A 15374-nucleotide genomic window follows, 5' to 3' on the forward strand; every position below is an offset into this window, starting at 1 on the left:
GATTTTGTGTAAGTAATTTACAGTAAGTCATTTAAAGTCGTAGATAGGTTCTTGGTACCTGTGACTTTAAGTGAATAGACTGATAACAAAATGTCAAAGTCTCCCTAACTTCTCTGCCTACCGCTTTCATGTTCGCTTTCATGTTTCTTCTTGATTTTCAGTATTCCGTCTTCGTACGCTTCTCCTCATGTCTCCTTTCTTGTTCATGTTTCCGTCAATGAGGTCTCCTAGAGCACTTCTGCAAAAGGACGGAGAATTTGGGAGCATCATCATGCCTGTTTTTCCAATCAGGGGAGAGGATATTCCAGGAAGTTCTGCCCTTTTGCAAAAGTATGTCAGGGACACACGCACCAAAAAAGAAGACACTATGAAAAGCGAATGAAGGCGGAGAAAAAAGATAGAAGAGCAGGAACAAGATCAGGAGCTGATCTGGCGATTAACATTTTTGTTGCTATAAAAATATGCATCACTAGTTTTCTAGAGCTTCTCTATCTTCCTTTCGGAAGCATTTCTAACAACACTATTTTAAGGTGTAGCAGTACTCTAACCGAGAGAAACTCTTAATAGGATTAAAAACACTAGACCAAAAAGGACAGAAGCTTGACTTTTTTTAGACTAAAGTGAAATGCTCTTTGACAACTCCTGTAGGTGCAAATCAACACAACCACATTAAACAATGCATGTGTATAACTCTCCACCTAATGTATCGGTTTGTCTGACTCTGTCAATTCTCGTCTTGTCATTCCCCTTGAATATATGTATTGTATTAAGCGCTGCTTAAATTGTTGGCGCTATATAAATAAAAGATAATAATAATGTGTAAATAGGTTTAGGCTGTGCATATTTATTGTAATTTAAAGGTCTAATTTTAATTTTGCTAGTTGTTTATGTCCCTACTGTTGCCATTACATTCAGTGATATATGGGAATTATGATTTTACGAGTAACCATTAGTACGAAAAACATTACTAAGGATTCGAGATGGTCTGCTACGGGAAGAATTCAGGGGGGTGACGATATGAGTTACCACACCAGGTGAAACTAAGCCTTACAACGCCACTGGTCATTGTCACCTGGTTTCCTGTTGGCATCAAGAAAAATGGTGCAGACTAGATGGGACAAATTGTTCTTATCTGTCATCAAATTCTGTTTCTATGTTTTGACTTGCAGTTGTGTTAGAAATAAATAACCACCTACTTTATAACTCAACTTCTTCCTTGACAACATAGTTACATTTTTCTGAATATTGCATTTATCTGAATCAAATACCGTATTAAACTATTAACAGGACCCTTCAATAAGTCACCTAAAAATGTTTTGAAAGCCCATTTTACCGTGTGATTTTATTTTCTGTGACTCATTCTTTTAGAATTTAGAACAGGCGGACTTTCTCCACCTGAGGCTCCTAGACAATTATCACATTGTAGACTCACATATATCAATAACCGTGCTCAATAACCAGGTTAAGGCTAAGAGTCATCTTTATTCTTTCTTAAAGCCTATTACTTGGATGTATTTTCTCTGAACAGTTCCACTTATGGTCAAAGCGTTTATGCCAATGCTCACCTGCCAAGGATCTTTCAGTGACAACATGATTATGTCTTTATCAGAGAATCAGAGACAAGCGTAAGTGAATGTATTGCTGGGACATTTCAGCAATTCTGGGGTCTTGGAAAAGATTAACAAGGAATGTACGCTCATGACTGTGACAGATTCCCATTTTTACACCCTTGAAAATCTTGCACTAGCTAGGGTATAAAATACATGTTCCCTGATGTATTTTGCACCTTAGCTGGTGATGTATATACAGTATCTCACAAAAGTGAGTACACCCCTCACATTTTTGTAAATATTTCATTATATCTGAAGAACTGATGCTACAATGTAAAGTAAATGCTACAGCCTGTATAACAGTGTAAATTTGCTGTCCCCTTAAACTAACTCAACACACAGCCATTAATGTCTTAATCTTGGCAACAAAAGTGAGTACAGCCCTAAGTGGAAATGTCCAAATTGGGACCGAAGTGTCAATATTTTGTGTGGCCACTGTTATTTTCCAGCACTGCCTTAACCCTCTTGGGCATGGAGTTCACCAGAGCTTCACAGGTTGCTACTGGAGTCCTCTTCCACTCCATAACCACATCATGGAGCTGGTGGATGTTAGAGACCTTGCGCTCCCCACCTTCTGTTTGAGGATACCCCACAGATGCTCAATAGGGTTGTTTGAGGTGTGTACTCACTTTTGTGAGATACTGTATAGTGAAGCACAGTGTATATATCTCTCTAATTGATAAGCCTTGTGATTCTTATATTGTTTGGCTAACATATACGAAGATTAGTGCCGACAAGCTTACACCCCACCCAGCATCATTGCATTTCTAACTCAATGGTGTTAAAAGCAGTGAAGTGATACGATTTTTCTCTGTAAAACCTCTCTCAGTTCCTAACGATGGACTCCTTAATGTAAGCATTAAGTCAAAGACTGTGCCAAATGCCTAGAAACAAGTGAGACTTTTTCTATAATAATTATTTCCATGTAAGCGTAAGAGATGTGCAGAAGATCACACTTTTGGAGCTGGCAACTCTTGCATGAAGCAAGAGATTTAGTAGCATGGACCCCAACTTAATGTCTATAAACAGACTCAGATCTGCAGTGACAATTTCAGTTTGGGTCCTGAATGCCAATATCCATGGAATCCTTTTGGTGTCCCACTACTCTCATACATTGAGGGAAAAAAGGCTGATCTATGCTACATAAAAGTGCTGTATTTTTTGCGCTGTGCAGACATGTAGTCCAAGAGGTGGTTTGGCTGGCAAGGGACATATAGTATGTATATGCTACAGGCTGCCACACACCTTTTCTGAGAACATAATAGTAGGTTACCACTCAACACGTCCTAACTGATGCAAAAAAACATTATTTTGATGGTTTGTGATTACGGCAAATATCTGTAAGTTTGCAAAGGAAAGGCAGAACTTTTCACATCATTAAAGAACTGCATCTAGGCACTACTATTCGGTACAAACTGAGATTTACTTGGTATAAACTTTTATTTAAACAGAAATAATGCTTTCAAAATAGGTTTTGGCCAATTTCATCTTTAATGGCGATCTTGCCTGTTGTGTCATGTTGTATTTAGTTATTTATTAGAATATTATGGACAGAAACAAAGTTGACTGAGAAAGCCAAACTCATTTTGCGCTCCCAGAGACTTTAGCTGATGCTTGGTTATTGGCTATTACCTAATACAATGGATAAATCACTCATTCCTTTGTGATGACATTGTTTGTAAGCTGTTGTATCTACAGAGCAATAGCTGATATATCTTTGATCTTGGTCTATAAAACACTCTAGAGACGCACTTTCAGTTTTTCAAAATGTCTTAGGTGTCCTACATTTCAAAACATGGTCCAAATTATTGGAACATACAAATAAGTGTACAACTAGCTTAGATAAAAATGAATAACGCTTAAAGTGGAACTGTCACATTCCAGGTGATCCCCAATCGTAATTCTCACAACTAGACATGACAAATTAGTCCCTGTCCTAAAAAAAAGAAGCTGGGAAGCATATGATCACTACCTGGTTGGGGAGACAGTGGAATTGCAACGCAATTTGCACTAATTCTGACTCCAAAACCATTAAATTTCATGTGAGTGAGCAGACTGGTACCATTTATTGGAGAAAAAAGAAAATAAACTCTTTATGTAAAACATATTTTTTTCCTGATAATTATCTGTCCTTTCTAATTCTATAGCAACACACACAGTGAAATAAGCTATGCTATATAAATATATAAATCTCTTTCCAGTGCTTAGAAGGCAGTGCTGGTTTAAACCTTGGAGCAGAGATACTTTAATTGAGAGGACAAGTTGGTTGCTGCTATAGGATCAGCAAGGAAAGCTAATTCTCGGGTGAGAATTAATGTTGACAGTGAGATATAAGAAAGGTATACATGCTAATGTTTACAAAACATATAAAGACCATACCATGTTGCATGCCATAAAGATTTGCTCTGGAGAATTATAGGAAAAGGTAGAAAAATGTAGGCCAGGTCAATGTTCGTGGAACAGAGTAACCAGATCTTCTTGGATACAAAGTGAAATATCGGGGTATTTTTTTTGTTGGTAGCAGTCACAAAGAGATTGATCTCTGGATAACCCCGTTTTTTGGCACAAGAAAGAGAATATTTCTGGCTGCAGACTTCATTCTCTGCAATGGTATTTAGGATCCCTGGAATATGAATTGCTGACAACCTATTCAGGAATTCTTCCGCCCACTAAAAGCTATTAGCTGCAAGGAGACACAAGTCTCAGCTTCTTCTGTTCACTTTTTCTGTACAAGTATACATCCATAGAAGTGCTGTCTGAATGGACCTTTACTGAGCATCTCCTGAGAAAACACTGCCAATGCTTTAATGTTTTCCAGACAGTAAGCAGCTCACGATAATTTAAGAAACAACATTCAATACTCCTTGGCCACAATAGTTGGAGTAATTTCCCAAATGTGACATTTGTTGGGACGAACAATGTCTGCTGCCAGTCCCTATAAGACCGGTTAAAGTCTCTTAGCCACCAAAAAAGGGACACCTTTACATAACTGAGAATCAATACTCTGATATCCAGAGAAGCTTCTATCTTCTTAGCAGGAGAGTCTGGAGAGGGTGCATATGTGTGCCAGATCCCAATGTACCACAAACCTGGAGGCTTCCATAATGCCCAGGGTTAACATGCCAAACCATAGCTGCAGCTTCTGCCCGAGTAGCTGAAGAACTTAAGTAAATGAAAGGAAGACCTTCTCTTTCCTTACTACAGTACCAATCACAGGAACTTAAGCCGCTGGTATCAGTATGGATTTTTCTATAATGTAGCCCAGCTCCTAAAGAGTTCTTAAAACCATGTTGACCGGATAGCGTGCAGAACAGGATGATAGGGTACGAGTGGCAAATTGTCTAGGTATGGAATGAGAGTAACTCCCTCATGCCTCAGATGAACCATCACTACAACCAGAACTTTTATGAGTAACATTGGGGCTGATGATAGCCAGAGCCAGAAACTGGAACCTCCAGAGAGGTTGGAAATGCCACTCTGAGAAATCTGGTAAAGAAGAGGTACATGTCTATAAGATTATGAAGGCTCCAAGAAAATGCAAATCCAGGATAGATCTGAGCGTTCCCATCTTGAAGCTTGTCTTATAAATACATTTGTTGACAGGCTCATCATCAGGCTCATTTTCCCAGATGCTTTTGAGACCACAAACAGACAAGAATAAGTTCCTGTCTGAAGCTCTAGGAACGGAACTGGAAATAGAACTTGCTTTTGACAAACTTTGATCCCAAAGCGTCCTTTATTGCATTGCCTGCTTTCCTTTAAGTCCTTAGTAATAATTAGCCCCAAATCTCTCTCTTCACCCAATTCACTCTTGGTACTGACAGAATGCTATACAGTATTTTGCCTTGGGATTTTTACATCCCAAATGCATTAGTTTGTATTTATCAACGCTAAACTGTTGCTGCCACACTTGCATCTTTCTAATTGACTTAAATTATTTGTCATATGGTGTCTTCTACCTGGAATATATACAGAACTGCAGACCTTTGTGTTATCTGCAAATACTTACCTTGCATGTACGACCCTTTGTAAAGACTGCAAAGGTCATTAATATGCATTCTTCAGTGGAGGGGCTGCATTGGACACACTGCCCTTATACCTTTATCAATACGGACTCTGCATCAAGATTTAAAAATACATATACATATACACATATATATATATATATAATCAAAGGGACTTTGCAGTATGAAACACCTATTTAGCTCTTTTTAGAGGGGACCTCCAGTACCTCTGGAATATCCAATACCTCTTGCATCCTGGAAGTTTCCATTCTCCTGAACATCTTCACTCAGTACTGGTGAGTAAATAAGCAGACCTTAATTCAAGTGACAGCTTTGCAGATAGGTTGGAAATAGTGTCACATCTTCTGGACAGGGATGGGAAAGCCACATCATAATGTGGTATTACAGGCAGCTTGATCATCTTTTTGGATGAATAGGATTGCTGTAGTCGATTTAGATAGTCACGCATTTGTAAACGTACCATAAAAAAGATACCAGAATCTTTATTGGGCCAAATTAGAATATTTTAAACATAATGAACTTATGCATATCACAACATTTGCCAACATTCGAGGTGTAGAGATGGTGCTACTGTATGTGTGTACAAAGGAAACACGTCTACAATCAGCACTAATTATATGTATTGTGAAGAAGCGGTTTCGTATTATATTGATCTGAAATAAGTCATGCTAAATAAATCAGACTTTATTTTTACTTAACAAAATATAAACACACAAAAGGCACGCCAACCAACTCCTGTACCGTCGTTGTTCAATTATAAATAGCATTCTGCATTCAAGTACATTACAAGGTCTTCCTGTGTTTTTTTTAATGTAAACATTGACAATACTAAACAGATTACAAATTTACGTGTAGTCAATCTGTAAGTTAGTTACAGAGAGACCTCTGGACATTTACCTAATGTGTAAGTGCACACCATCTGTTATACATATTGTGTCTATTTTGTAATATAAAAGTGCTTTCTATTGCTTGCTGTGACTCTCTCCCACGCTGTAGGTACTGACAGTGTCCCAATTCAACAGACATTCACAGATATGCAGTGAGCAAGAAATATTCCTGGTACAAAAAAAATTTATATATATATATGTCAAACTACACAAACCTCCTATATTCCTTACCACTAATTGTAAAATAAATAAACCAGTAAGCTTATTTTCATAAAATACTCAATTGTAAATTAAAAAACATGGTTTTAACTTTTCTTCCGTCCTATGCTAGCAAGCTGACCAACAAAAACAGATTGACAGGCCATTTCTACCCTGGTGCTATGTATAGCTGAGGACATCCAATAATAGATATGGCACAATATTCTTGTTGTGAGATAGGTCAAGCTAACGAATTATAAAATAGTGTTATTCCACTACCGATGTAAAGTAGGAAGAAAGCTGCCATAAACAAAATGGGAGGCACATTATTACATTCATTCTGTTTCCATAAGGGACTCTTCACTTTCATCCACCACACTGGCAGTTGGCATCTTAATCTCTTGTTCCGCTGATTTGTCTGCTGGTGTTTCCTCTGGTATTTTGTCATCTTCCTGCTCAGTGCACAAGTCATCCGCCATATCCTCTGTAACTGTGGTAGCCTGTGATTCGGCCTCAGACTCTTCTGGTGTTTCTAAAAATACACAAGATACACCATTCAATAATATCAATAGTACTGCTTATTTCGATTGTCTAGCTTTTACATCCATCAAAGGCAAGGCCAAAGAAACATAAGTTCTTACATGAAAATGTAGTTTCTTTGTGTATCCCCAGCAGCACATGAAAAGCAGCTCCTAGCAGGAAACCAATAAAAACTTGCCCCTGCCAATTGCCCCTTCAGTCAAATACAACCAATGAAAGAAGCATGCAAAAAATAAAAGTTTTTTTATTGGCTTTCAGACCTACCTGAAGGAGGACCCATATAAAACATCATGCAGATTTGTCTTTACTGTCTGCACAAGCAGGCGTGATAACTTGTTTGCAGGACACAACATGATCCTCTAGTGGCAAAGGCTGTTTACAATTGAGTAGTTGCTTTTAAAAGTGATTACAACAAATATACTGGTTAAGAGATAGAAGCCTGCATTACAATGTTTGTGAAATATTCCTGTATATATTTAAAATAATACTAGTAGGCAAATTGTAGGCATATTTTGTATAGTATCCAAACAAAGAGACTTGTGCTCTCATGAGAAGGCCTTGGAAGTATGCACTGCTAAAAGTGCCAGACCATCTTTTTACCTGCAGAGGTTTGGTTTTCCAACTGTTCGTCTGTAGTCACTTGTCCAGCACTAATTGAGCCTTGAGAGTCAGTTCGTGGCCTCTCAAAGTTAAATTCTTGAAGTCTTGGTGCCTGTGGTCTTGTTTTTCTGGCAGGATTCAGGAAATAGCAGTAAGCACACCTAAAAGCTGCATGAAACAAAGAACTAGTTTATTAAACTATACACACGGAATTACTCACCCATTGCCCTTAGTTTCTATATCGTTTATGTTGCTTTACATTTCCAGTTTCACAGGGTTGTAAATAATAACACATAGGCCAAATTCCCTTAGTCAATTATCACAATGGGTAAGAATAGGCAGTATAGCTGTGATGTATTGAGCTTCACAAAATGGGAAATAGCTATTAAAAAAAATTTCAATTTCCATCATCAGGGCAACAATTAATTAGTCCCAGTAAACTGGAAATGTTATAAATCAACTTGGAAGAGGACGTGTGTCTATATTGTCTCTGTGAAATGGATGGTTCGAGTGGCCAAAAAATCTCCAAGGATCACAGACATAACAATCTAGGTCCAAGGACCTAGACATTATGGACTCAATGAAATATCAACAGATATTAGATGAACACCTGACTGCATCTGCCAGAAAACGAGCAGTGGTTGGATCTTCCAGCAGGACTAAAACCCAAAACATACATTAAAACAAAAAAATGGTCCTACCATGGCCATCCCAGCCCCCTGACTTGAATCCTATCAAACCTGTGGGGTGAACTGAAGGAGAGTCCACCAACGTAGAACTTGAAATTTGAAGGATCTGGGAAGATTATGTAAGAAGGAATGGTCTCAGATCCCTTTCAATGTTCTTTCGAACCTCATCAGATGTTATTTTGGCAAAGGGTGGTAGCACAAAGTATTGAATAAAAGGAGTGCCAATAATTGTGCCACACAGAAATGTAACTTCTTTTTATTTTTTGTTTAACTTATTTGGATAAACCTGTGTAATGTTTGATATCCATGAGAGCAGAGTATTGAACAACAAAGAATTTCCCACTGCTTTCCTTGCTCATATTTACCAAGGGTAAAAGAAAATTAATTTCAAAATGGCACATTTGTTATAGAGAAGCAGCATATACAAAGATTCAATTTGGCTACACATTAGAAACTTACTGGTAAAAAGGCACCAGACAATAAATGTTAAAGCATGTCTCATTTGTTAAAAGGTGCACTTTTATTCTGTATTTAAGTCTTGAAAGGGACATTTAAACCATGTGTTCTATGGCTGAGTGCCCCCTTTAAATTACCAATTCCTCCCCGTATATCTCTATATGCAGTGATCCCGCATGATCCACTGCCTATATATTTGCCTGCTTCCCGATCCCCTTCCCCAGCATCAAGGCTTGCAGGAGATGTGCGTGGCCAAACAAGTTCCACGTGTCTAATGAAATCCCTGTCCACATGTGCAGAAATATCTCCCATTGATCCTAATATGCATATTTTCTTGTGGATGAGGATTTCAAGCAGCCAAATGTGGTGTGAAAATGGGATACAAAAGTTATGGTGCAGGGCAGTTGAGGAAGTGCGGCTTCTACCAGTGTTTTTATTCCTTTTACAGTTAAAGAGTGCATATTAAACTTTAACATACAGTATTTGTTAGTCAGGCTGCATGTGACAGTAAACTGTCCCTTTTTTCTTTCATGTAGTTCCTCTTTACAATTAACACACAGGGTAAGGGAAAATCAGACTAAGCAATGTTACCGTAAATAAGTTTGGAGGGAGAAAAGGAAGCACAGAAGATCAAACATAAAATCACAAATACAATGAATAAACAAATATACAGAGATATATATTATACGTGAAGAGAATATTAACTAAAGTGAAGATCAATATAACTACTGCTTGTTACTATTATAATTAGGAGTACAAATTAGTGTAGAAATTGATACTGTTTAAGATAGTTCTGTTTTAGTCCAGTCAGAAGAATTTATTGAGATCAGATCTATATGTGTCTGAGCTAAGACTAAAACCAAAATGTTCAGGGTCAAAAGCAAATTTTGTCCATGAAAAAAATGAAATGGATCAGAAATACAGTGTAGACATTGTTAATGTTGGATTTTTAATGGAATATTTTCAGCGGCCAACAGATGCCCTTTATCAGCAACCATCGCTCCTGTGTTGGCTAATCCAAGCTTAAATTTAAAAAGCTAATTGGTCATTAGAAAACCCTTTTGTAATTACATTAGCACAGCTGGAGGACCACATACTCTTGAACTGTAGTGTAATATATATATATATTTATTATAAACGTGTTTTAACACAAGAATGCTACTCACCAATATATTCAAATTCTTCCTTAAGAGCCATTCCATTGTGAGAAAAACACTGCTGGCAGATTAAGGCATATCTGCACAAATGATCAGAAGTAGAATTAAGTATTTGGAGCAAAAAATAAATAAAAAAATGCAAGCCACATTTATAAAACAGCGAAGAAAATCCATTAGGGGTGTTCCCTGCAGAGGTTCAATTACAGGTACACATTAACTTCTTTTTGAGGGCAGAGAATGTCATTTTAATCAGTGAAATTAAATAAAGAAAGACATTAACATATCAAAAGATTCTTTAAAAGATATTTCAAAATCACAGCAGTAAACAAACTGGACTTCATCCATTGTCCTAGTCAGAAAAATCAAATCATTCAAAGAAAACATCATTAATAAATTACCTCATTTTCATACACATGAGCATTGTTCTTAGAGACCTTGCTTATTAACCAAAAATGTATTTTAAAAATTAAGATCTACACCAGCTTTAAAAAATGGAGCTAACATGGAATTGGTCAACATACTGAGCGCTGGCAAGTATAAAGCAGGTACTTTTCCAAAATTAAATTCAGAATGTTTAAACATATCAGAAAATATCACTTGTATGGGATTTTCCAATGTAATTCTGGTACACTTTACTGATAATTGATAGACGTTGATAATTGAAACCTTATGCTTGACATGGATTATTTGGAAATTATGTTTCACACCTACCAAAAGGTTCATAGGGACGCAACGTCTGCCCTTAATGGCTAGTATATACCAGAGATACCCTATATACCCAATAACTTTTTTTTATATGACAGCTGCCCCATATAAAAGCCCATACAACTTGTTTTGGTATAGCAGATCAAATAGACAGTCTATAGCTGTAAAGAAGAGTGTCAAACATGGGGAAAGATGATCAGCTGTCAAACATAGAAGAAATGGAATTGTGCGATAAAACACACAAAAAGAAGACTTCACTAATTAAGCTGTGACTGGGAGTTCAGTCAAAAATTTGATCTTTACTTTCCAAAGGGTACCAAAATCAAAACTCAGTTTGTCTGCCTTCAGTTTGTAGGGTAGGGTTATAACAGTTTTCACAACTTACCTGTTTTGAGGCCCATCACCAACTAAGTATTCAATAACTCTGTCTACAGCTCCCCTCTCTCGTGGAAGAATTGGCCTCGCCAAAGGAGGTCCTGGAGGATGAATAGCTAGAAAAAAGATACAGAAAAAAAATTGAGCCCGGTGCACATGGATAAATAGCAAGCATACAGTGACACTACAATCTAACCAAGACCAGAAGTGACAAGACCACAAACATTTCGGGGATCGTACCACTTTACACTTTGACCATTGTCAATAGTGCCAATGGGGCTTTACGTCCTAATAATTGAGTACTTGGGGTAACCCTCTTCATTTTCTAATGGATTACTATAATAAAGCAGGATTGCACAGGCCAAAAGGTCATTACATAAAGGCAATTCACAAAGAACCACAGAGTAGCCTGCCTTATAAAGCTAACTTGCTACAGTACCGTATGTTTCTGTCCCAGCGGGCAGTCAATCAGAGACAATACAGGCACTGGCAGTGTCCGTAATGTGCTGGTAAATCCTTAATATAAGAAGCAAGGATATGACAGCATTTCGTGGAGAAGGAGTGCTGCAGTATGGTAAGCTACCCTGATTTCTTCTGTTTAGTACTGGGTTTTAGCAAAGCTTTTATAACAGAATAACATTTAAAGGCATGCTGATAAGACATTATCAAGCATCTGAAATTGTGGACAGCAACAAGACACTGTACAAAAAACCCAGACTGGTTGAGGCTCTCTGGAATTTTACCCAGTTTATTTTGCTCTTGTGGCGTAAACATGAACACATGTGGAGCCGGCATATACTTTTTCTTAAATTGTGCTAATTGCTCATATTCAAGAATCTCTCCAGCCATGCATCCCTCTAATCATGCTGTTACGGACAACAGTAATTAATATAAACATCACAAGCAATCATTGTAAGACGACTGGTCATTCTTGCAGACTTGGCATTCTCTCAACTACCTGCTGGCTATTAATTTCCCAACATATGTGAACACAGTAGCAAGACATGATAAAATTGATTTGATCCGACTAACGAAAAGATGTGAAATATGGATAGTGCTTCTAAAAGCTGAGCGAAATCTAGTTTCTTGCATGAATTGGGTGAAAAACAAAGTGGAAAATGACATTTGGTTATTTACGTCATTTACTTTTTTTTTTTATCGTGTTTGCTGTTTTTGAGCAATGCTTATTAACACTAGTAGCATAACTCAAATGCAGATTTCACTTTAAATACCTGAATTTTTCTATTTATTTTTAAGTAATCAGAAAGTCCCAGCTTCTTTGCTTTAGAAAGCTTGCAGAGTTCTAGCTGATTATTGTAAGCCAGCATCTGCTGCTCGCTGCAAAATTAAAGAAGCCTCCCAGCTGTTTTGCTCACAGCAAGACACCATCATACAATGACCTCCAACGTATCACCCCTTATACTCTGCTCTTCCTTTTAACTCTTTCTCAGTCAGATCCGCACAGCAGGAAGGCACCAACACTGCAAACAGATGTAACATGGATGCTAATCAAATATATAGTCACAGAAATATTTTTCAGCAATGTGTCACACTTGTTTTCACAAACAGTTAAGACACCTTGGACCAGCAACTCACAACTATTTAATCTGAAACTAGTTAAATGAATTTCTGGAGATGTTTTCTATCTTCCAAGAAGATTAAATAGGTTATCATACAATTACATTAATAGAAGCGTGTCTTTTGCCTTTTTCGACTTCAATCAGTTTTGGAGTTTTTTTTTAAAGAAACTCGGGCTTCAGATCTTAAAGACTGGCTACATGACAGATCTCTCTGGATGGAACGTCACCATGACAGATGTCCATTGCGGGAGAAGAGTTGTGCTAACATGATGCTGCTGTGCAATAGAGGCTAAATCAGTATCATGGAGGGATATAACAATTATGATTTTCCTCCATGCTGATTTCCTTTGTACTTTAACAACTTTACATGATGACAGAGAACAAACTCCAATACTTTAAAACCATTCAAATGGAAACTGGGAATATTTTAGAATGTTTTCCATATAATAAAAAAACAAAAATAAAGGGTTTTGCTGATTTACAATAATTAATATATTTTCTTCTCACTCTAGTAAGGAAGATCCCATCTGAGGATGCATATACAAATCCCATCATGAGATCCATTAAAATGGGAGGCATTGTGACAAAAAATATATAAAATGTGTTTTCCTACATAAGTCTTTATTATTAATTGTACTATTGTGAATGTTCATATACATACTTACATACTTGCCCCCCCAGTAAACATATGATGCTATGTTTATAAAAGTCAATTTTTTTACAACATGTATCTAAATGTTTCTAACAAAAATGTCCAAATAGTAGGAAAAAAATCATTATAAATAGCAGATTTGCCTAAAGTAAGAATATATATTCTAGACGTGTTTGCCTTTATAACGGATCTATATAAATCTGAAGCCTTCCTAAACCTAGGGCTGTAAAAAGGTATGTTATATATTGTTGACTACAGAATACTGCAAAGTTTTATTGCCATTTAAACAAAGAAGCCATAACAGTTAAACGAGCTCCAGCAATAGGCTGCAGTATCACAAGGTGCCAGCTGTAAAGAGTTATGGCTAATTGAATATGGAACTCCTGCTTAATCAGATAACTGCACTCCTATTTCCAAATGAAATTCCATTTCCATAGTGCCTGAATATTACCAGGTTTATGGGTAACTAGAGAAAACTATATAAACTGTAAATAACAGTAAGTGCTCTGTTTACCCATTCCAGATACTGAAGGGGCAGGCGATCCCGGCCGTCTCACAACAAGGTTTGGCAGCACTGCTGGCTGAATAGCTCGCTCAGGGGGGGCACCAGGAGCTGAAGTATCCCTTTGAAGACCTGGAGTTGCCGCCAACAGCATTGCAACTTGTGGAGATCCCTGGCTCTGGTTTACTGGAGTAGACACACTTATATTTCTTTGAGCTGCCGTCCTCTGGCGCAGATCTAAGGGAAGCGATACAGTACATAAGAAATTTAATGATACATTACACCCTACTGGGAAGCGAGTAATAGAGCTCATGTAACATCATAAACTAGGTCATAAGAATAAAAAGAAATGAAGAGGAGGAAGGTACATGCAAAACGGGAAGTGTCTGTCAAAGAAGAAATTCAATACAGGAAGAACAATCTAGCATTTTTTTTTTTTTTGTAATACAATTTCACACTGCCCGCATTAAAAACTCTCCTCAAACATATACAGCTTAGTTAAGCTGGAACAAAACACAGGTTATGTCCATGCTGAAAAAAATCATAATTGGATTTCATTTTACACATACTGTCGTATATCTAACACAAAGGTGTGCCTACATGGTCGATAGGACTAATTTTCAGACACATTCATTAAAATCAGAAAAGTCATTACGTGGTACAGACGAGGATGTATACATGTCAAAAATATGCCCTTTTATATAGAACATAATTAACTGTCAAGTATGTACATACATCAAATGTTAAACTCAGTTGTACATCATGTCACAAGATGTAAACTAGAAAGATGTTCTAGAAAAAGTTCAATTATTTTAATTGCAAGTGAGACGTCTCCCTCCTGCCTTTCATATATCCTAGACATTTACAACAACAGTTCCTCCAATAAAGGAAATATTCCAAAGTTAAAGTGTTTTTAAATTAAAATGAGTAGAATAAAGATACTTAAGTTGGAAAGTTAAATGTTCCAGTCATCAGAAGACCAAACTTATGTAACACAAGAGGTCTACACTAAGAGGAGGAACTGCCTTTGCAGACATCAATCCAATTAATACTTAGCAGTAAGCCCACCAACCAAAAGAAAAAGTATTACATACATAAGCATAACTCCTCAATAAAAAAAAAATATTCTGATTAGCATTATTACATTGGTTTATGGTGATAAATTAGCTGTATAAATATTGATCAATATTTGTAGCCCAACTCTGGTTTAATTGAACTAGCCAACAACACAAAGAAGAAAAGTCCCGTAACTGGGCAAGGTACACCACTTTGTTTTAATCCTCTAAACACACACTGCCTGTGCCTCATTAAAGAACCAAATTTCCCCCACTCATCCTCTTTCTTTATTGGTCCCTTCTATTACTCTGTTACACACAAACGACACGTTTTTATCCACTA

General features: G+C 37.1%; 1 protein-coding gene across 2 annotated transcripts in view; it reads right to left on the minus strand.

The window, feature by feature from the left end:
- Window positions 1-6298: 6298 nt before the first annotated feature.
- LNPK (lunapark, ER junction formation factor) overlaps window positions 6299-15374 on the minus strand; it is a 30176-nt gene continuing 21100 nt past the window's right edge. For both annotated transcript variants that reach the window (XM_053471356.1, XM_053471357.1), the window contains exons 9-13: window positions 13989-14213; window positions 11253-11358; window positions 10172-10242; window positions 7861-8028; window positions 6299-7252 (exon numbers count right to left, since the gene is read on the minus strand). In XM_053471356.1, the coding sequence (XP_053327331.1) occupies window positions 7056-7252; window positions 7861-8028; window positions 10172-10242; window positions 11253-11358; window positions 13989-14213 (767 nt within the window). In that variant the 3' untranslated portion in view covers window positions 6299-7055. The remainder of the gene's footprint in view (window positions 7253-7860; window positions 8029-10171; window positions 10243-11252; window positions 11359-13988; window positions 14214-15374) is intronic.

Source organism: Spea bombifrons, chromosome 7 (genome assembly GCF_027358695.1).
Source record: "Spea bombifrons isolate aSpeBom1 chromosome 7, aSpeBom1.2.pri, whole genome shotgun sequence".
Classification (NCBI taxonomy): Eukaryota; Metazoa; Chordata; class Amphibia; order Anura; family Pelobatidae; genus Spea; species Spea bombifrons.